The sequence below is a fragment of the Eutrema salsugineum genome, unplaced genomic scaffold (assembly GCF_000478725.1).
Source record: "Eutrema salsugineum unplaced genomic scaffold, Eutsalg1_0 scaffold_15, whole genome shotgun sequence".
NCBI classification, from domain to species: domain Eukaryota; kingdom Viridiplantae; phylum Streptophyta; class Magnoliopsida; order Brassicales; family Brassicaceae; genus Eutrema; species Eutrema salsugineum.
In genome coordinates, this window is record NW_006256867.1 from 2,544,471 (window position 1) to 2,565,280 (window position 20,810).

A 20,810-nucleotide genomic window follows, 5' to 3' on the forward strand; every position below is an offset into this window, starting at 1 on the left:
CATCTACAGACTTCTTTAGAAGTCTGCTTAGATGTGCTAGTTACCTTTTAAACCAAAAAAATTCATAACTTTATAATTATAACACATAAACACACCAAACTCATACAGGTGCAAGAATCATACATAAAATGCATTTACAATTTAAAATTAAAAAAAAAACATTACAAATACTTTATAAAATGCATTTTAAAAATTTAAAAAAATACAGACATCCGTTCAAAATCCGCCGGGGAAATTTCACGTTGAAGTCTTCTAAAAAAAGGGTTATTTTTGCATTTGACCAAATATTTGACTTTTCGAAGTAGACTTCTTTTTGCAGTCTGTGAGAAGAAAAGGCTATTTTTGCAATTGACCAAAAGTTTGACTTTTAAAGCAGACTTCTTAAGAAGTCTGCTACCGAGTAAAAGAAGTCTGCTATAGTAAAGAAGTCTGCTTATGAAGTCTACTCTACAAAAGAAGTTTACTCAAGGTTATTTTTGCAATTGACCAAAAGGTTGACTTTCAAAGCAGACTTCTTTATATGCACAGACTTCTTTAACAGTCTGCTTGTAGGTCAGATTTGCATTTGACCGAATCTTAATTAAATAAATAGCAGACTTCTTTTTAGAAGTCTGCTATTTATTTTTTTGTAGCAGACTTCAATTAATTGAAGTCTGCTATAAAAGTCAAAAGTTGTCAAAATCTTGGTCAATTGCAAAAATAACCTCTCGAGTCAAATTACGAAATAGCAGACTTCTTTTAGAAGTCTGCTATAAAAGTCAAAGTTCTTCAATTTTTTTGGTCAAATGAAAAAATAACCTTTTCTTCTCGCAGACTGCAAAAGCAGTCTACATGATTTTTTTATAATATGTCTCATTTCAAAAACATACTATTTGGTCAAACACTAATAAGTTAATATACTCATACCAACTAAATTTTTTACAAAAGAATCAAATGCTACTTTTTAAACATAGTATTGACATGACGATAAAATATTATACATTCACTTCTTCAAATTAAGAAGATAATTTTTTTTCATCATTTTCACTTTCATTCTAATTATATATGTGATCTTTAAAAAAATAAAAAATAATTAAATTTAATATTTAATATTTTTTCTTCTCTTGTTTAAACAATACAATTTTTTATCTATTAATTAAAAAACAAACTAATAAATAAAACTTTTGCTTTGAGATTAATAACAACTTTAAATTTGAAATAAACAAATAGTTGAATATGAAATGATTAAAATCACACAAAATTTGTGAATTAAATATATTTTTGTCGATTGCTTGTGTTAACTTTTGAATAATTTTTCAATGATTATACCTCATATATTCTAATAAGAATAAAAAAAGATTATTTATCATGTTCATTTTTATTTTTGTTATACCTTTTTTCAATAAACAAATTATTTTTATTTATTTTAATGATTTTTTCTATGATTATATTCAGTTTTATCATATTCATTGTCACTTCTTCTAATTATAATTAAGTAGGCAAAATCGGTACAAGTTAATAAATACAAATTGAGAAAAATGAATAACAAACTGAATAACTCAAAACTAAGAACTTCTTCATTAATTTATTGCAATTCCAAGTCGAATATACAAATGTATTTTGTTTTCAATCATTTTTGCATAATATATTATATAAGATTATGTGGAAATATATTTTGTATATGTGACAGAAATTTAGATGTATATAAATCATAAATATTATTTATTTAAAATTCTACTTGAAAAGCCTTTAAATCAAGTAACTTAAACTTTTATAAGTAGTATAAATTTTTATATATAAACAACTAAATTTGTAACTAAAATAGTGATGATGGAGATTTTAATATCATACTGGTTTATTTTTGTTGTTAATGGAGATTTTTTTTTAACCATAATATTAGAATTTGGAAATTTTTCTACTTTTTAAATTTTGATGTGGATACCTTGAAAACAATATGGCTAAACTGTTATCAATAATAGAGTAGTTTAAATTAACAAATTTTCCTATATTATTTTGTATTATCAATGTAATTTTAGAATTTAGAAACTTTTTTAATTTTAGTTATTGATGTGGACTATAAACATTGACTTTTTAAATTTTATGTGGATAACCTTAGAGGCATATAGCATCAACTTTTTTTTTCTATAATTTTTTTTGTTAACAATACAGTTTTAAAATTTGAAATTTTTCTTAATTTTAAATATTGATGTGAACCAATAGAAATAAAAATTTTAAATCTTATGTGGACACTCTTAGAGCCATATAGTTTCAGGTTTTATTTGTAATGTAGTTAGATATTAACGCTAGAAGATCTCATACGAAACCCGTTGCGGCGAGTGATTTTGGTCTCTCCTCCATGTTTTGAGGCTTATTGAATGTATTCTGATGTTGTTTGGTTCAGCTAATTGTTATATTTGTGGTTCAAGTTGAGTTGCTAAAACCTTGTCAGATGCCATGTTATTCCAAAAATTTTCTTCGGATACCTCAGTCTCTTTTGCCTTAATGCCGGAACTTCTTTCTCTATTTTTAGTGTTTTTAAAATTTTCGGATATCAATCACTTGACATGTTTCTCAGATTACTTGAAATTTATCATTTTTCTCAAATCCAATGGCCAAGTTTTGGAGATTTTACGGTTTCACGGTCTCTTTTTCAATATTAAAGCGGGTTGTAGTGGCTTTGTTTATATTTCCTTTAATCATATTCTTTTTAATTTAGCTAATAGTTAAACATATAGTTTAGTCAAGTTGGTTTTTAATTTTATGTTGTATTGATTTATTCTTTAGTGAAACCTATATAACTCTATTTTTTTGCTTTTTTTAATTGAAATGGTTGTACGCACATAAAAAAAATAACTTATAATTTATTATAGTTATGTGACAAAACTTTGAATGCTAATGTAGGAATCTCTAAATATATGTGTAAACATATGTAAATAAATTTTAATATTTTATTTGTTTTTAGTTATTTATATAATTGAAACATCTAATTTAAATTTAAAATTTTCCTATTATAAAATTATTTATTTTAGTTTTTTATTATTAATATAAATTATATATATAATTTATTAATCTGTTGACAAAAAAAAAATTATTCATCTTTAATAAATTTTTTAAAAAATAATAGAATTTGGAAAATTTTTAATTTCTAATGTTGAGGTGGACCAATAATAAATTTATACATAATTTTTTTATTCAGAAATAATATTAAAATTTGTAAACTTTCTTAATTTCCTTATTCAGCAATAATTAAAAAAATTAGAAATTTTCCTTAATTTTGAATGCTGATGTGGACCAATAAATTACCTTTTTAAATCCTATGTGGACACCCTTAGATGCATATAGCTTCAACTTTTATTAGTATATATACTAGATTTTGCGTCCACGCTACGCGTGGATATTTTGTTGATAAAAATTTTACGTAATTAATTATATTTATTAAAATATAAATTTTATATATTAGTATATTAATAATATATTTAAAAATATTTTGGCATTAATATAATAATTTTTATGTAAATTTTAAGGTTTTAACGGTATTGTTTTAAATCTATATACAATATGTCATATTTCAAAACATATTATCTTGTCAAACACTTATAAGTTAATATACTCAAACCAACTAATTTTTTTACGAATTAGTCAAATGATAATTTTTAAACATAGTATTGACATGATGATAAAATTTTATGCATTTACTTCTTTAAATCATGAAGATAATTTTTTTCATCATTTTCACTTTTTTCCAATTATATATGGGTTCTTTAAAAACAATAAAATTAATAAAATTAAAAATTTAATCTTTTGCTTCTCTTGTTTAACCGATACAAGTTTTTATTTTGTTATATTAATTTAATAAACAACTAATAAATAAAATTTGAATATCTTTACAAAATTTGTGAATTAAATATATTTTTGTCAAATTATTGTGTAAACGTTTAAATAATTTTTTGATGATTATACGTCATCTCTTCTAATAAGAATGATTTTTTTTTCATTATGTTCATTTTATTTTTGTTATATTTGTTTTTTCAATAATAGATCATATTTATATACTTTAATGATTTTTGTATGATTATATTCAATTTCATCATATTCATTCTTACTTCTTCTAATTATAATTAAGTAGGGAAAGCCGGTAAACTTTAATACATAGAAATTTAGAAAAATAAAATAACAAATTGAACAACTCAAAACTAAAAACTTCAACATTAATCTTTTGCAATTCCAAGTCGAATATACAAAATATAATTTTTTTAATCATTTTCGCATAATATATTACATGAGATTATGTGGAAATATGTTTTGCATATGTGAAAAAATTAAATTAATATAAATCATAATTATTAGTTATTTAAAATTCTATGTGAAAAGCCTTAAAATCAAGTAACCTAAATTTTTATAAGTAGCATATATTTTTATAGATAAAAAATTAAATTTGCAACTTAAACTGTGATAATGAAGATTTTAATATCATGTTTTTTGTTAATAGAGATTCTTTATTCTTTAATTTATTTTCTTAACCATAATTATAGAATTATGAAACTTTTTGAAATTTACAATTTTGATATATACAAAGAAAATTTAATATTTAAATACTGATGTGGATGCCTTGTAAATGTAGCTTTAACTGTTATTCATAATAGAATAATTTTAACAAAATTTGTTTTCTATATTATTTTGTATTAACAATGTAATTTTGTAATTTGGAAAACTTTTAAATTTTTGTTATTGATGTACACTAACAAAATTGGCCTTTTAAATATTTTTTTGGATGTCTTTAGAGGCATATATCTTCAATTTTTATTTTCTATAAATATTTATAATTTTAAATTTTAGAAATTTTCTTAATTTTAAATATTGATGTGGACCAATAAAATTAAACTTTTAAATCATATATGGACATTCTTAAAGGCATATAGCTTTAACTTTTTTTAATAATTGATTTAGAAATCAAAGCTAGAAGATCCCATACGAGACAAGTGATTTTGGTCTCTCCTCCTTGTTTTGAAGCTTACTGAATGTACTTGGATAGCTAATTATTATTTTTGTGGTTAACGTTAGTTTGTTAACCCCATCATATGCCATGTTATTTCAAAAATCTTCCTCGGATAGCTCAGTCTTCGTCTTAATGACGAAACCTCTTTCTCTATTTTTAATGCTTTGTTTTTCAAAAGTGTCATGATTTTGGTATCTTCTCCTTGTTTTGAGATTTACCGAATGTATTCGGATGGTGCTTGGTCAGTTAATTGTTACCTTTTCGGTTAAGGTTAGGTTGTTAAAACCCCATCAGATGTCATGTTATTTCAAAAATCTTCTTCAGATAGCTCAGTCTTCGTCTTAATGACGAAACCTCTTTCTCTATTTTTAGTGCTTCGTTTTTCAATTGTTACCTTTGTGGTTAAGTGTAGGTTGTTAAAACCCCATCAGATGTCATGTTATTTCAAAAATCTTCCTCGGATACCTCAGTCTCCTTCGTGTTAATGACGAAACTTCTTTCTCTATTTTCAGTGCTTCGTTTTCCAAAAGTCTCGAGTATCAATCACTTGACATGTTTGTCAGACTGCTTGAAATTTATCATTCTTCTCAAATTTGGTAACCAAGCTTTAGAGCTTTTACGGTTCTTTTTCAATATTAAAGCGGCTTGTAATGGTTTTGTTTAGATCTCATTTCATTATAGTTAAATATATAGTTTAGTTCACTTGGTTATTTTATGTTATAATGACTCATTTTTTATTGAAATCTAACTCTATTTTTTTTTTGTTTATTTGAAATAGTTGCACAAAAACAAAATATTATAGTTATATGACAAAAAAAATTGGATGCTAATATAAGAGTTTCTAAATATGTGTTTATACCTCTAATATAAATTTAAAATTTTCTATTTTAATATTATTTATTTTAATTTTATTTTTAATATAAAATTTATATATAATTTCTTTATCATTAATAATTTTAAAAACAATAATAGAGTTTGGAAACTTTTTAATTTTCAAAGTTGAGATGGACCAATGAAAAATTTATACATAATTTATTTATACATCAATAATATTAGAATTTGTAAACTTTCTTAATTTCCTTATTCAACAATAATATTAGAATTTGTAAACTTTTCTTAATTTTGAATGTTGATGTGGACCAATAAAATTATCCTTTTAAATCCTATGTGGACGCCTTGAGAAGCTTATAGCTTCAACTTTTATTAGTATAAGAAGACTAGATTTTGCGTCCACGCTACGCGTGGGTATTTTGTTAATAAAAATTATATGCAATCAATTATATTTATTAAGATATAAATTTTATATATTAGTGATTTAATAATATATTAAAAATATTATAATGTTAATATAATAATTTTTATGTAAATTTTGAGGTTTTAACGGTTTTGTTTTAAATCTATATATAATATGTCATATTTCAAAAACGTATTATTTGGTCAAACACTTATAAGTTAATATACATAAATTAACTAATTTTTTTTTATAAATTAGTCAAATGATACTTATTAAACATAATATTGACATGATGATAAAATATTATACATTCACTTCTTTAAATCATGAAGAGAATTTTTCATCATTTTCACTTTTCTTCCAATTATATATGTATTTTTTTTAAACAATAATAAAATTTAAAATTTAATCTTTTTTCTTCTCTTGTTTAACCGATACATATTAATTTAAAAAACAAACTAATAAATAAAATATTTGTTTTGAGATTAATAAAAACTTTAAATTTGAAACCAAAATAATATTTGAATATAAAATAAAGAAAATCATACAAAATTTGTGAATTAAATATATTTTTATCAATTGGTTGTGTAAACGTTTAAATAATTTTTCAATGATTATACGTCATTGATTCTAATAAGAATGAATTTTTTTCATCATGTTCATTTTTATTCTTGTTATATTTTTTTTTTTCAACTAATAGATCATATTTATTTATTTCAATGATTTTTGTATGATTATATTCAGTTTCATCATATTCAATCTTACTTCTCTTAATTATATTTAAGTAGGCAGTCGGTACAATTTAATACATATAAATTTAGAAAAATGAAATAACAAATTGAAATCCTAAAAACTAAAAACTTCTACATTAATCTATTGCAATTCCAAGCCGAATATACAAAATATAATTTTTTCGATCATTTTTGCATAATATATTACATGAGATTATGTGGAAACATGTTTTGCATATGTGAAAAAATTAATATAAATTATAATTATTAATTATTTAAAATTCTACATGAAAAGCCTTAAAATCAAGTAACATAAACTTGTATAAGTAATATATAGTTTTATAGATAATAAATTAAATTTATAATTTAAACAGTAATAATGAAGATTTTAATATCATGTTTTTTTTTAATTATTAGAGATTTTTTATTCTTTAATTTACTTTCTTAATAGAATTATGAATTTTTTTAAAATTTACAATTTTGATATATAAGACTAAAATTTAATTTTTAAATGCTGATGTGGATGCCTTGAAAATAACATAGCTTTAATTTTTATTCATAATAGAATAGTTTTAATTAACAATTTTTTCTATATTATTTTGTATTAACAATGTAAATTTATAATTTAGATTTTTTTTTTAATTTTAATTATTGATGTACACTAATAAAATTGACCTTTTAAATCTTATGTGGATGTCTTTAGAGGCATATAGCTTCTATATTTATTTTTCTATAAACATATTTTTTGTTAACCATATAATTTTCAAATTCTACTTCTCCTTTACTTTTAAAATTCATATGACCCAAAGGGTTACAAACCATGTATATTTCTAAAATTCATATATTTTCAAAAATTAATAAAATAATATCCTGATGGTTTAGACTTAATTTATTTATTTGTTTATTTATTTTCAAACATTAATAAAATAAAATATTTAAATTTTATTTTAAAAATAATTTCGAAAAAATAAATTTTAATTCAATTATTTTAGATTTTGTTAGATATAGGTTAGATTAATTATCAAATTTACAAAATCAGTTGTTATTATTTTTATAAAAATAATAAATAGAATATTAATTTATGTTATATTTAAATATTCAAATTTAAATAATGTTCTTTTATAATGATAAAGATAGTAAATGTTATATTATTATATACTTTTTTATAATCAATCAGTTTAAAATTTTAACTTTTTGTTTATAAATTTAAATATTTAAAATTTAAATATTTTTATATTATATGGTAATATAAACGGACGAGGTAGAATTGTGTTTTTTCATATTTATAGTCCTTTTTGGTTTAATCGAATAGACGGGTTAAAATTATATTTTTATTATCGTTTTACATATTAATTTTTTTCTAAACATGAAAAAAAAAATTTTCTGTCATTTATTAGAAAAATAAATTTCTCCTAGTATAATCTAGTTAGTTATTAATGATTGTGTGTGTTTCATTGGTTTAGCAAACATCCTCTGCTTTGGACTAAACATGATAACGAATTAACGATATGACGTCAACACACTCCAAAATGCAAAAAAATTCTGTTCTAAACACTTACTGATGTTACATTGCATAGCAAAATAAACACTAGTTCATAGCTACATGAACTTCAATCCTTCTATGTCTAGTCCAAGCAATGAACCTTACCATTAGTATGATCCACTGATCCTTTCTCTCATTGATCAGCATTTAAAGACCTCACTGGGACTTCAATGACATTTGTATCTAAATCGGTGCCTTGAGGCTTATTAAGCTTTTTCTCAAGCCTATGAGTCTCCATCACCTGCTCAGAATACTGTTTCTTAAGCTTAGCCTTGTGTTTTTTCCCAAGCTTATGACTCTCCATCATCTTCTCAGAATTCGTCAGGATATTACAAGTTTCGCACCGAATGATTACCAACTTTTTCTCTTCACCTTCTGTCTTCTTTCCCGTTTCTTTCGACCCAACTTTTTGACCCTTCACATTCTCACTTGTTGAAGCAGCCGTCTCAGGTGGCTCTTCTTGCTTTTCAATCGCAGCCTTATGCTTTTTTCCTAACTCATGATTCCTCATGACTGTTTGAGAAAAGGCCCCAACACTACATACATCGCACCAAAACTTATACTTACGTTTAGGCTTGCTTCCTACTTGCTTTCCATTATCAAGTTCCTTCGAAGAGACTATTTCTCCGGTTTCTACAGACGCATCTTTCATTTCCATGGCTCTCTCTTCTGATTTGAGCTTTTTCCTTTGAAAAGATTCTTTCTCTGGTAGACCAACAACATCTTCTTTACGCTTTGCTCCTATAAGATCAGGCCTATCCTGAAATAAAGCAACACATATGAAAACAGAGACTTTTTAGCTGAACAAGACTTCTTAGATGGTCAGGGGTTGTTCTAAGCTAATCTACAAGTGGTGAACGTGTACCGTAGATACAAACGATGAGCTATGATCAATACAATCTTTTATGTTGACCAACACATACTTACCAATACAATTTTTTCCTTGTTAGAATCCAAAACTGGTGTTTCCGTAGCTCCATTAGTCTGGAGTGGAGGGAATTGTGTCATTGGTGATGTAACTAGACTGTAAGGGCTTGTGTACATCATAGGATCATTGCAAGTACACTTCTGTCCGAACAAAATGTTGTTGTTCTGATTCTGATTTGCAAGCTTCTTTTGGTTGATCAACATTGTTAGCTTTTCCTCTAGAGAGATTCCTTTGGTCGTCTCTGTGACTCTTCTTATCGCCATTTCTCTCTCGATAGCCATCTCTTGTACAACCTCGGCTATAAGCTCTCTTCTTCTCGCTGTCTCTGCAGCGATGATCTCTTGACGGATTTGTTCCTTTTCAATTTCCCGCTGAATAGCTTTTTGAACATGATCTTCACTGTTGCAGCCTAAGAACACAGGCCAAAGATTTCAATTTAAACAAGAGAAGTGTCTCGTAGAGGATTCAAAGTTATAAGAAATTTTCAATAGTCACTTCAATTTCGACAAGAGAAGCGTCTCTGAGAGGATTCACCTTCAGATTTCACAATACATATATGCAAAAATCAACAAGAAATAGGAAGAAGAGAGAAAGGTTTCGCAAAAGGAAAACAAAATTGCAATTGCTTATCATCTTAGAAAAATAATGCCAATCAAATCAATTCATATAACAATTTTCGTCGAGAGAGAAAAGGACAGTGAAGCAAGAGATTTTCGAAGTGGAAACCTGGGATTGGTCGCGACGAGAGGAAAGAAAAGTTCGGGTTTAGCGACTGAGATGGTGCCGTCTCAGTCGTAGGAGGTGGCCGATCACTGTCGACGGCTCTGTATCTGAATTCCATCAGTTTCAAATTTTGGAAGAAAAGGGGTTACTCTTTTTTTATTTATATATTGACAAAAAAAATGTTTTTATAGATTTTCTTTCCTTTTTGTTGGCAATATGTTTTTATATTTACGGGATTCATCAAATAGAGGGTTTTGCAGAGATTAGCAAGTTTTTTAAGCTTGTTAAGTTTTTTTTTTAATTTTGGAAAATATATATATTTTTACTACTTTTGAATAATATACACATTAGTTTTCTCCAACTTTGACTATGTATCTAGCAGAAGATGCGATTGCATATGATACATTCAATGTATCCAAGCTTTTTATTTCTTGTAATCTCTTTGCAAAAACTGCATGATTTTGTACCATGGCTTGTAACTGGTTTCATAATCAAATAAAATAGTTTGGATTAAAAAAAAACTCTTTGACTATGTATAATACGGTGATTATGCATTATATACACAGTGATCACTCGTTTTGTACAATTTTATTTCTAAGAATCAACAATATTTAGTCATATAAAATCTGTTATTTTCTAAATCGGCTAGATTTGTTTATTTTATTTTTGAATTAAATTTGTGATGAAAAAATTTACATATCATGTTTATATAACACTGATAAGTTTTTATACAGTTAATTTTAAAATAAATATTAATAATTAGATAACTTTATCTCAAAGATGTTAGTTTCATTTTTTTTTGTAACATCTTATATATCTAGTATATTAAAACAGAAGCACATTTAGTGCTTGATTCCAAACATTCTCAAAGGTTTTTTATAATATTTTATTTTATATTTATATTTAATTTCTGAAAATTAGTTATTAATTTAGATATTTTTAAATTTCCTAAAATTTAGGTCATCTTTAATTTAAATTTTAAATTATTGGAAATTTATGATTAAATTTAGTTACAAAAATCTAAATCCAAATTAATTTAAATTCAAAAAAATATAATTAAATTTTATAACGAAAATTTAGATAATAATTTTAATACTTTAAAATTTTTTAAATACATGTTAAATTTAAATTAAATTTTAAATTTAAATAATATTTTTATAAAAATACATAGTAAATAAATATTTTATCATATTTTATCATAACCAATCGGTCTAAAATATCAAATATTTTAGATTAATAAATATTTATACTATATAATAATATGATCGAGCTTGAGCTGATTAGAGTTATATATATATATATATATAATTAAGGTCGATGAGTTAATTTATTAAAACATAATTTATTAAAATATCAAATATTTTAGATTAATAAATATTTATATTATATAATAATATGATCGAGCTGATTAGAATTATATATATATAGTTAAGGTCTATGAGTTAATTTATTAAAACATATAATATACTAAGATGATTTGAGACAATTAAATTAACATGTTAGCCAGTTTATATATATATATATACATTTTTGTAATAGCACAAATAGTAAATAAATATCTTATTATATTTTTTCATAATCAATCGGTCCAAATATTCAATATTAGTAAATATTTCTAGGGTTATACATTTATAATTATAATCATATATACGGGTTAGTTTGTCAAAACATGTAAGATATTAATAATGATTTAAGACAACTAAACGGACGGATTAGCAAATTCATAGATATATAGTTTTTTTATGTGTAAATCTAAATTCACATAATAACAAAGTTTATAATTAACATTATATCAATGTATACTTAATTAACGTATACTTTATTCTACTAATATACAAATTTTTACTGTTTAAAATTAAAACATGATAACAATATTTTGATTTAAAAAAATAAATAACAAAAACTAATTATATCTAAAAAAAAATTAATGCAACTTATATTAGAAATAAAAAATAAAAAAATTACGTGCGGTGCACGGAGTGTAATTCTAGTTAATTATTAAGCGTAAGGAGGATACAAATAAGTACTTAACCAATTAGGAATACAGCTATATAACGAAAGCATTTATGAAACTAATGTACTGCCAATTACCAGTAATAATCCTTTTGTTAGTGCAGTTACCTACTCTTATTTTAGTTAAAATGGTTTTTTGTTTTTGTTTTTTTGACATCAGTTAAAATGGTTGGTTACCCAAAAGAACTAAAACATCAGCTTTGGTGTGCGAAGCCTTACCAAAGCATCCGGGAGTTAACAAATCGAAACACGCCAGCTGTCAAGAAAAATAAATCCACGGATATTACTCTTTTTTCTTATCTTTAATTATTTGATTTACGTCGCTGGACATCGACGACAAATCACAAACCTATATTTTCGAGAGGTTTCTTCTTGGGTCAACAACAAAGTCTTCAAGCTGATCTCATCTCTTTTCCCTCTCCCTGTGAATTAATGGCGAGTAGTTGCGAGCTTTGCTGCGAGATCTTGATCGCGATCCTTCTTCCTCCTGTCGGAGTTTGTCTCAGGCATGGCTGTTGCACGGTAAGTTCATCTGATTCCGAATTGAGATCTCTTCTTTATCCACCGAGAAACTGAGAAAATTGTAGCTTAAACCCGGAAATGAATCGCCGAAGAAACCGTATAAATCGAAATTGATTGCAATTATTTTCTTTTGGGTTTTCTGGGAATTAATCTGTGATCAATTACTTTTCGATTCCGAGAAACCTTCTGGGAAATTGCATTGTATTGACTTTAGTTTGGTGGTTTTATTTAGAAATAAAAGTTAATGAAGGGACTAGAAAATAAAAATCATTGAAATTTTTTAATTTTTTTTTTTTTTTGTTAAAAGGCCTGAAATTTTTAAATTTTGCCCTACCCAACTTATGATGATTCTTGTTTAAATTTTGCAGGTTGAGTTCTTCATTTGTTTGATTCTCACATGCTTAGGCTATCTCCCAGGAATAATCTATGCAATCTACGCGATCTTGTTCTTGCACCGTGATGAGTACTCTGATGAATACTACTACGTCGCTTGACAGGATTTAAGTTCCTGGTGTTTTTTCATTGTTCTTGTGAACATTCTTTGAAAACGTGATTACTGTATCTTATAACATGGAGGTTGATATATATGTCATGAACGCTTGGTTTTACTCTTTTATTCGGTTTCTTCTTTGTCTCGGTGTAAAATTGTATCTGTTGACAAATATATGATACAGTTTAGGGATCTTCATATCAAAATTGAACTAAATAGCAAACCTCTTTGCGAGCCGAGCTTTAAGCTTGCACCAAGTGTAAAACAAGTGGATCAGATAGAAGAAGTGTGACCATTTATCATAATTATGAAACTTTGAGTCTTTGATAAATGTTGTCAAAACATAGATCAACAATGTAAAAACTTTCTCATGAGTTACAGAATACTAATCTTAAGATTGGGACAAGATAAAATTAGTACAAAGACATACTCAAGAGTATGTCGTGGAGTAGTTTATTCGAGTTAGATGACGAATATCGAGTTTTACCATATACGAAAATCGTTATGGTTTCCTTTTAAGCAGTGTATACACTTTAAATTAGATAGAATTGGGGTTTCTACCCATGATTTGGCTTGATAACAAGAAGAAAAATAAAAGTAAGACGAGACAAACATAGAGAAACACTTACATTTGCTCATGTTTAAAAGAATATATGAGACACATTTGCAATAGGATTTTGTATTTTAGAACGTGAAGAAAATCAGTAGCACGGAACTAAGAAGAGCAGTTCCAAAAGAACTACATGAGCTCAACAGAGGAGATCGACGGTTGGATGTTGAAGGGATGAAGATAGGAATAATCCCTATTCTTCTAACGAAAATGTGAAGATTGTTGTCTCCGGCGGTTCCGTGTTCAACAAGTTTTCGACCATCATTGTGATCATCTGATAAAATAGGACGAGATTGAATTATTAACAAAAATGAGATGATCAAGAAACAACAACATACCACTGAAGATTTCATATTCCTTGTAAACTTTTAACTGATTTTAATTAAAACGATGTTTGATTAGAAAGGTTTATGGCAAAAATGTCATCTTGATGGGAATTTATAATCCATCTGTGCTAGGTTGTTCAATTATAAAGAGACATAGACTGGTTTGTAAGGATTATCCTATAATAATTTTAGTTTTTTGAGTTGTGGGTGGCATGGATAATCCTATAATAATCTAGAATTACATCACATCAATAATTCCCAAGTAAAGAATAATGGTCTATGGACGACTTACTCTCCATGATAGACGATTAGCTATGAAACTGACCAAGGCATCAAGGAATGTATAGATTACTAACGTCAACGATTATGGTTGTCCTTTTTAAAATTTCCTATATAATCAAAGAGTCAAAGAATCTGAAATTTTTAATAGTTGCAATTAAATCTTGTCAGTATAATTCGTGTCATAAGTGATTGATCTGTTTCTAGATTTATGTAGCTTCCCGTTAGTTGTTTTACTTTGGTTGTTTTATGATTCTCTTTTGTTTGTCCTTTAGGGTTTGTAAGGTTTTTGAAACATGAGTATCATAAGTGTGTTTTTAGTTTTTCTTGCACAAGAGACTAAGAAACACAATGGCTTGTTTACCTTTACATTTGCGTCTAACTCAGTTTTCTTGCCTCGAAAAATTACATAACAAATGTATATTTCATCTGTTTCTCATCCTGAAATGTTCAAAACTCAAGATGAAGGAAAAAAAGAAGAAGAAGAAAACTACAATAAACACAAAAAAAAGAGGTGACAAAACTAAATCTTCCAAGTATATGATAGCACTAAGTTTTATAAAATAAATTATTCAGATTACTCAGAAAAAGATGTCCACGGCAAAAACATAAATATAACTTTTATAGCAAACTCCGGCAAGCCTCCACTTCCGCTGCCTGTGAATCCAACAGAGACTGTCCCGATGGACTCTCATTAACGATCTTTATCACCGCATCAATCACGGTTTTCTTAAACCATTCATCTTCCATCTTCTTCAGAACCTCTTTAACCAGCTCAAAGTCCAAGACTTTAGCTGAGACCAACTTCCCAAGGATCTCTCCGAAGCTGTTTGGTGCTTTTGGAAGATCGATTCCGATGTCATCCAACATAGAACCGTAGAGCAAACAGCCCATCCTCAAGTCTTTGCAGGTCAGAACATTCTTTGAGATCAGATGTTCCAACAGTTTGGCAACTGGTTCAACGAACGGAGGGTTTTTCTCCAGACCAAGTGAGACCGCTTCTTTGACGAGCTCCGGATGGTAAGATGGGGATTTCAACTCCTCAACACATTGCAATGCCTCATCCAATAAACGAACACTGAAATACTCTTCAAGAAGCGACTTGGTTTTTCTTTCAAGCTCTCCTGTGTTCAAGCTATTAGCCACAGGAGCCACCTGAGGCTGTGGCAGCGGCTGTGGCTGTGGCTGTGGCTGTGGCTTCTCAATGGTTGGAACGGGTTTAAGGGCTTGAGGAGCTGAGCTAGAACCGTTACCTTGCAAAAGGGCGCTTGGCCTACTACCACCATTAAGGAGGCCACCACTGCCCTGAGGAAGCAGCCTTGAGTTGACTGAGAGTGACTTGTTGATAACGGGAGGAGGCTGAACACGAGCAACAGGCGTCTGTCTATTGCCTCTTGGCATGGACCGGGTTCGTGGTGTTTCCCAGCCGTCTTCATCCATTGCCATCTTCCTAGCTCCCGGCATGCCAGGCATCATTCCTCCAGTACCAGGACGGCCAAGAATGTTTCCAGAGTCAATATCTGCACCAGAAACCGCACCACGGTTGTTGTTGTTGTTTCTCATACTTGCCATTGCACCTGGGCGTAAATTAAGACTCTTTTCTGCCTCAGAATGAATTTCAGTGATTTTCTTGGCTTTCACCTGCCATGTACATAGTAAGAAAACAAACACGTAAGCACGGATCAAGAGCAGAGGACTAGAAGTAAGGATTTGAGAAAGGAATGTTAAAAAATCTTACCTCCTCACGCCTTGGTACCCATTTGTTAGCTCGAAGATCAATAACATTTTCGACCATAAACCTGAGACGCAGCTCTAACTGAGGGTGCATTGCTAGAGCCTTGAACCGCTGGAAGTAGATGTCATTCACACCTCGAGATCTTGGGTTTTCATCAAGTTGCTTCCCTATGGTTATAAAAAATTGGCAGAGAGCCTCGACATCTCCATCTGCTGGGCAAGCTTTACTGTCATCTCCTAAAAGCTCCTGTGTTACCAGATTCAACTTCAATAAAACAAACTATATACACTGTAACAATTAACAAACAAAGAAACATGGGTCATATACGTACTTGGACGATAAAATGAACTATCTTCTCGGTAACCATCTTTTGCTTCAGAAGCTCTCCAATCAGACGGAGATTCCCTATGGTCCTGAGCTTCGCCATTTTCTCCTTATCCATTCTCTCCATTTCTTGGCCTGGATTGGTCATCTGTTTGATTTCTTCCATCCCTTTTTTAGCACCCTCAAATGCCTCTTGGCAATTATTTAAAAGGACTCGTTTGAAAGTAATTTCTTTCCCACCAGGTTTCTCAGATGAAAACGAAGGGAGCTTGCCATTGATATCACAGCACAGAAGCGCATACATCTCACAGAATGTGGGCTGCAGTACAGCATTCTCGAAAATTAGCTGTATCACTCCCTGCAATTGAAGGTAAGGAGAGCAAATCAATGCCATGAAGAGAGAGGATAAATGATAAAGAGACAATTTTACATCAGGAATTGTAAGAAACCTCTAGAATATCCGGAGAAGTGATGCCAGAGTCGATCAATTGACCTTTGAGGAGCTCATATTTCTCAGGCGTAAGCTTGTTCAGAATACTGCAGAGAGTTAATAGTTGTTAACGAAATCAGTCAGAATAGAAAACAAAACTAACCCCAAGCAACAAAAGCTAAAACGACTCATAAATAGTTGTTAACTATACCCTTTCACGCTCTTGAGGACTCGGTCCTTATCTGAAAGAGCTCCTCTTTTAGCTGACCATGGGACCTCTGCTTTCAACAGCACAGGGGGAGGACCAGACTGTTTCAACAGATGAACAAGTCAAACAAGAAGCAGAAACTAGTAATAGTATGCCACAAAGAACAAGTAAATGCATACTTACCGCTTGGTTAGACCCGGATGGATATTTAGCCTCTCTAGCTTCGTCCCTTGACCATTCTTTAGCAGGAGTTGGGATCGGAGCACGACTATGCCAGTCACGGTTATCGGAATAACGATTCTGAAGTTGATTTGATGGCTGATAAGACCAAAACACAGAATTGGATTTAAAAGACGATTCTTAAGAAGTCTGAAAATTAAAACAACCAAAACAAAAGAGATAACACTCACTTTACTCTCAGCTGCACGATCAACCCAGCTCTGCTCTTCGCCAAAAAGCTCAGCCGCGATTTCCTTACTGCGTCTCAGAATATCAGCAGAGACTTGGATCGACTGTGATTAAGAAGAAAAATTTGGTGAGTGATTTGGTTCACAGGGCATAAACAAACTAGATCAGGACAAAGTACAAGAGCAAATCCAAGTTATTGCCCAAGAAATAGAATCAACATGATACCTCTTTCAGCTGAAGCAACTGTTCTCGGGAAAACCGCAAACGTTCAGCACCGTCTCCTCTCTACAAAACATAACCTTGGATAGCTCAGAATTCAATTAAACAAGACGGAAAAAAACAGCAATAAGACAAAACAGAACATATCTGTAGGTTCTTCATGAGCTTCCAAAGCTAATAGAATGCTCACCTAATACCCCACAAGTATTAATCTTTGTCTATATTTACAGTAAGGTCACATTACTTGAGCACCCCACCAAGAATTAAGACATTGCATAACCCAAACCCAAACCCAAACGTAAAAGATTCAAACTTTCTTCAAAATACTATTCAACCCTCAATCAAACAACTCGTTTAAGCTCAGAATAACGAGAAATTTGCGAAAAGGCATGAAATCAAATTGAAGAGAAACACATGGCGAAGGAGAAAATAGAGGATTGATTGTCCAGACTCCAAACATTACATGAGATTCAAACTAACAATCTAAACATAAACCTAAACCCAAACATAAGAATCAGCAAAAGATCCAAACTTTATTCACAGTACGATTCAACCCTCAATCAAACTCAAAATAACGAGAAAAATTGCGGAAACCCCATGAAATCAAATTGAAGAGAAACAAGGAGAGAAGGGAAAACAGAGGAATTTCAATGTTTACCTTGACGGAAAAAGTAGTTTCTTCGCCGCCGCCATTGGTAAGATCAGAAGAGGAAGAAGAGCTAAAACGCGGAACGAAAAGCCTGCTTCTGCCGCCGCCACCTCCGGGTCTCAAACTCAACACCGACGTTTCACCTTGTTGTTGCATTACTCGATTGTTTTTTTCGATATTACGGATATGATTGGAAGAAGAAAAGCAAAATTTAGCAGATGTAGAGCGATGTAGATATTATACGTGTGTCTGTGTGTGTGTTTGTGTATGTAGGAGATATGACGGTGGTACTTTTTTTTTTTTTTGGGGGGGGATTATTTTGCAGCTGTTTACCCTAGTTTCCCTTTTTTGTTCTTTTCCTTTTCTTTTCTGATTTGATTGATATTGATATTTGCTAAAGAGTCTATATTTTGATGGAGAAATCTATTAAAGGCTTAAATGCACTTGTGTCATGGGTTGTTGCATGAGCAAAGGTCATTATTTTCAACGATTACCTCTATTTATTTATTAATTATTTCAATTTTTTTTTTATCTCTTCCAAGTTCCAAGGGAACATCTACAAGCTCTTGTGGCAGTATGTAACAAAAGTGATCACCAAACAAGATCAATACAATCAGAAAATTACACAAAACTCTATCTTTAATCTTTTTAAGCAGTTTCATTCTGTATAATAACACATAAATTAAAAATTTTCATGCAAATAATCTATCTCAAACTATTTGGTCTTAGTAAAAATTTGACTCATTTATTTATTGATAATTCGAGATTAAAACTTAAAATCAGAAAATTATAACCAAAAAAAATTCTCAAATCATTTTAAGAAACATCATTCAATATAGAAACAAAACTTCAATGATTTGTATGCAGATAATCTATTCCAGACTATCTGGACTTGACAAAATTTTGACTTATTTATTTAGTAATAATTCAGGATAGAAACTTTCAAAAAAATTCGTTCCAAAAAAAAAATTCTAAGGATCCGAATGGTGACGGCGTATTTGGTTGTGCGGAAAAATTGGTTTTAAAGTATGGTACGATTTAACTGCAGTACATGCGGGAGAATTCAATTGCGGTACATGCGCAAATATTCTTATCCGCCGATCTTTTTAATGCTGGAAAATAGATTTACGAATTAATCAGGGGTTTTTTTTTGAATGTTTGCCAACTTTTTTTGATGACTCAATTATTTTATGGGAAAAATTCAACTGCGATATGTGCAGAATAAATTCAACTGCGATGGTGCGAAATACTATTTAATTAGTGAAAAAATAACATATATGTAATATGATAGATATTTCAGAAAAAAATATATTAAAAGTATTAGTAAAATAATAAATTAGAAATGGTCTAAACATATTTTTCAAAAAGAAAAACTGTATTGATTCATTTAATTAATTTCATAATTTTTTTGTCAGTTCTAAAATTTTAACATAATTTTTATGAATACAATTAGTATATTGATCTTTATTAAAAATATCAGTTGTAATACATAAAACTGCACATAAAAACACAAGCCGAACCTAGCGTAGTTACTATTCTATGTAGATTTCAGTTTTTCTTCACAAAACTAAAACTGCACATGTACTATTTATTTTTTATTAAAAATATAAAAACGCACCCCAATTGCAATAATTTTTGATGATTGGTAACATAAGGACGGATTTACGAATACCGTCCTACAGTTATGAAAAACGTGATTACCAAGTATAAACCTTTTGCAAACTAAGTACCTTAGTATCACTCATCTTCCTCTTATGAGTGGGGTAAAAGTCATCAAATAGTTAATTTTTCCCCTTTGTAAGGGTTCTCAAAAATGAAACTCTAGACTTAGTTTGAGACCGGAAAAGAAGCAAATGGGTTTTTTTTGTTTAGAAATTCTTATGTGAATTCATAGAAAAAAAATACAATAACTCTTAAAGATAGTTTGAGATTGGAAAAAAAAAGCAAATGAGTTTTTTTTGTCTAGAAATTCGTATGCAAATTTATAGAAAAAGAATACAATAACTCTTAAAGATAGTTTGAGACTGGAAAAAAGCAAATGAATCTTTTTGGTTTAGAATTTTTTCTGCGAATTCATAGAAAAAGGATATCACAACAACTCTTAAAAATAAGCGTAAAAAAGTAAAAAAGATCCCTCAAAGATTTTGTGCTCATTGAAGATGAAGAATTGTACAAATTATGAGCAGAAAATAAGAGAGAAAATAATATGATTAATGCTTTTGAACGGTCATAGGCTTAAAGATATGTATTTGACAAAATGATAAAAGGAAACAAAAGACCGGTTATCGACAAGTTTGATAGTTAACCAGGAAATATAACAGAAGACAGAGAAATGATTGAGAATTGTGTCACATAATTTACCTAGAGGACTTCTGATGCAAACCTTCTAGAATTGTGTCATTTATGAGATGTTCTCCCTTTAATGTCACCGACAATTTTTTTATGCTGATACATTCTCGATAT

At 28.9% G+C, this 20,810-nt stretch overlaps 3 protein-coding genes and 1 non-coding gene across 4 annotated transcripts; 1 reads left to right on the top strand and 3 right to left on the bottom strand.

Moving 5' to 3' along the window:
• Positions 1 to 8,616: 8,616 nt before the first annotated feature.
• LOC18022068 (zinc finger protein 385B) lies at positions 8,617 to 10,252 on the bottom strand. Its single transcript, XM_024158532.1, has 4 exons — positions 10,138 to 10,252; positions 9,411 to 9,820; positions 8,750 to 9,243; positions 8,617 to 8,707 (listed from the first exon to the last, which is right to left on the bottom strand). Exons 1-4 carry the CDS (start codon positions 10,250 to 10,252, stop codon positions 8,617 to 8,619), a joined length of 1,110 nt encoding a protein of 369 aa, XP_024014300.1.
• A 2,232-nt stretch (positions 10,253 to 12,484) lies between these two features.
• On the top strand, positions 12,485 to 13,367 carry LOC18022069 (UPF0057 membrane protein At2g24040). Its single transcript, XM_024158420.1, has 2 exons — positions 12,485 to 12,669; positions 13,038 to 13,367. Exons 1-2 carry the CDS (start codon positions 12,580 to 12,582, stop codon positions 13,161 to 13,163), a joined length of 216 nt encoding a protein of 71 aa, XP_024014188.1. The 5' UTR covers positions 12,485 to 12,579; the 3' UTR covers positions 13,164 to 13,367.
• A 1,526-nt stretch (positions 13,368 to 14,893) lies between these two features.
• Positions 14,894 to 18,503, bottom strand: LOC18022070 (eukaryotic translation initiation factor). Its single transcript, XM_006404839.2, has 9 exons — positions 18,357 to 18,503; positions 17,705 to 17,764; positions 17,482 to 17,583; positions 17,255 to 17,389; positions 17,075 to 17,172; positions 16,883 to 16,970; positions 16,441 to 16,791; positions 16,113 to 16,355; positions 14,894 to 16,015 (listed from the first exon to the last, which is right to left on the bottom strand). The coding sequence occupies exons 1-9, from the start codon at positions 18,501 to 18,503 to the stop codon at positions 14,996 to 14,998; spliced, it is 2,244 nt and encodes a 747-aa protein (XP_006404902.1). The 3' UTR covers positions 14,894 to 14,995.
• On the bottom strand, positions 17,840 to 17,946 carry LOC112088276. Its single transcript, XR_002900441.1, has one exon. It is a non-coding gene; the product is annotated as a small nucleolar RNA snoR103 (small nucleolar RNA).
• Positions 18,504 to 20,810: the final 2,307 nt, after the last annotated feature.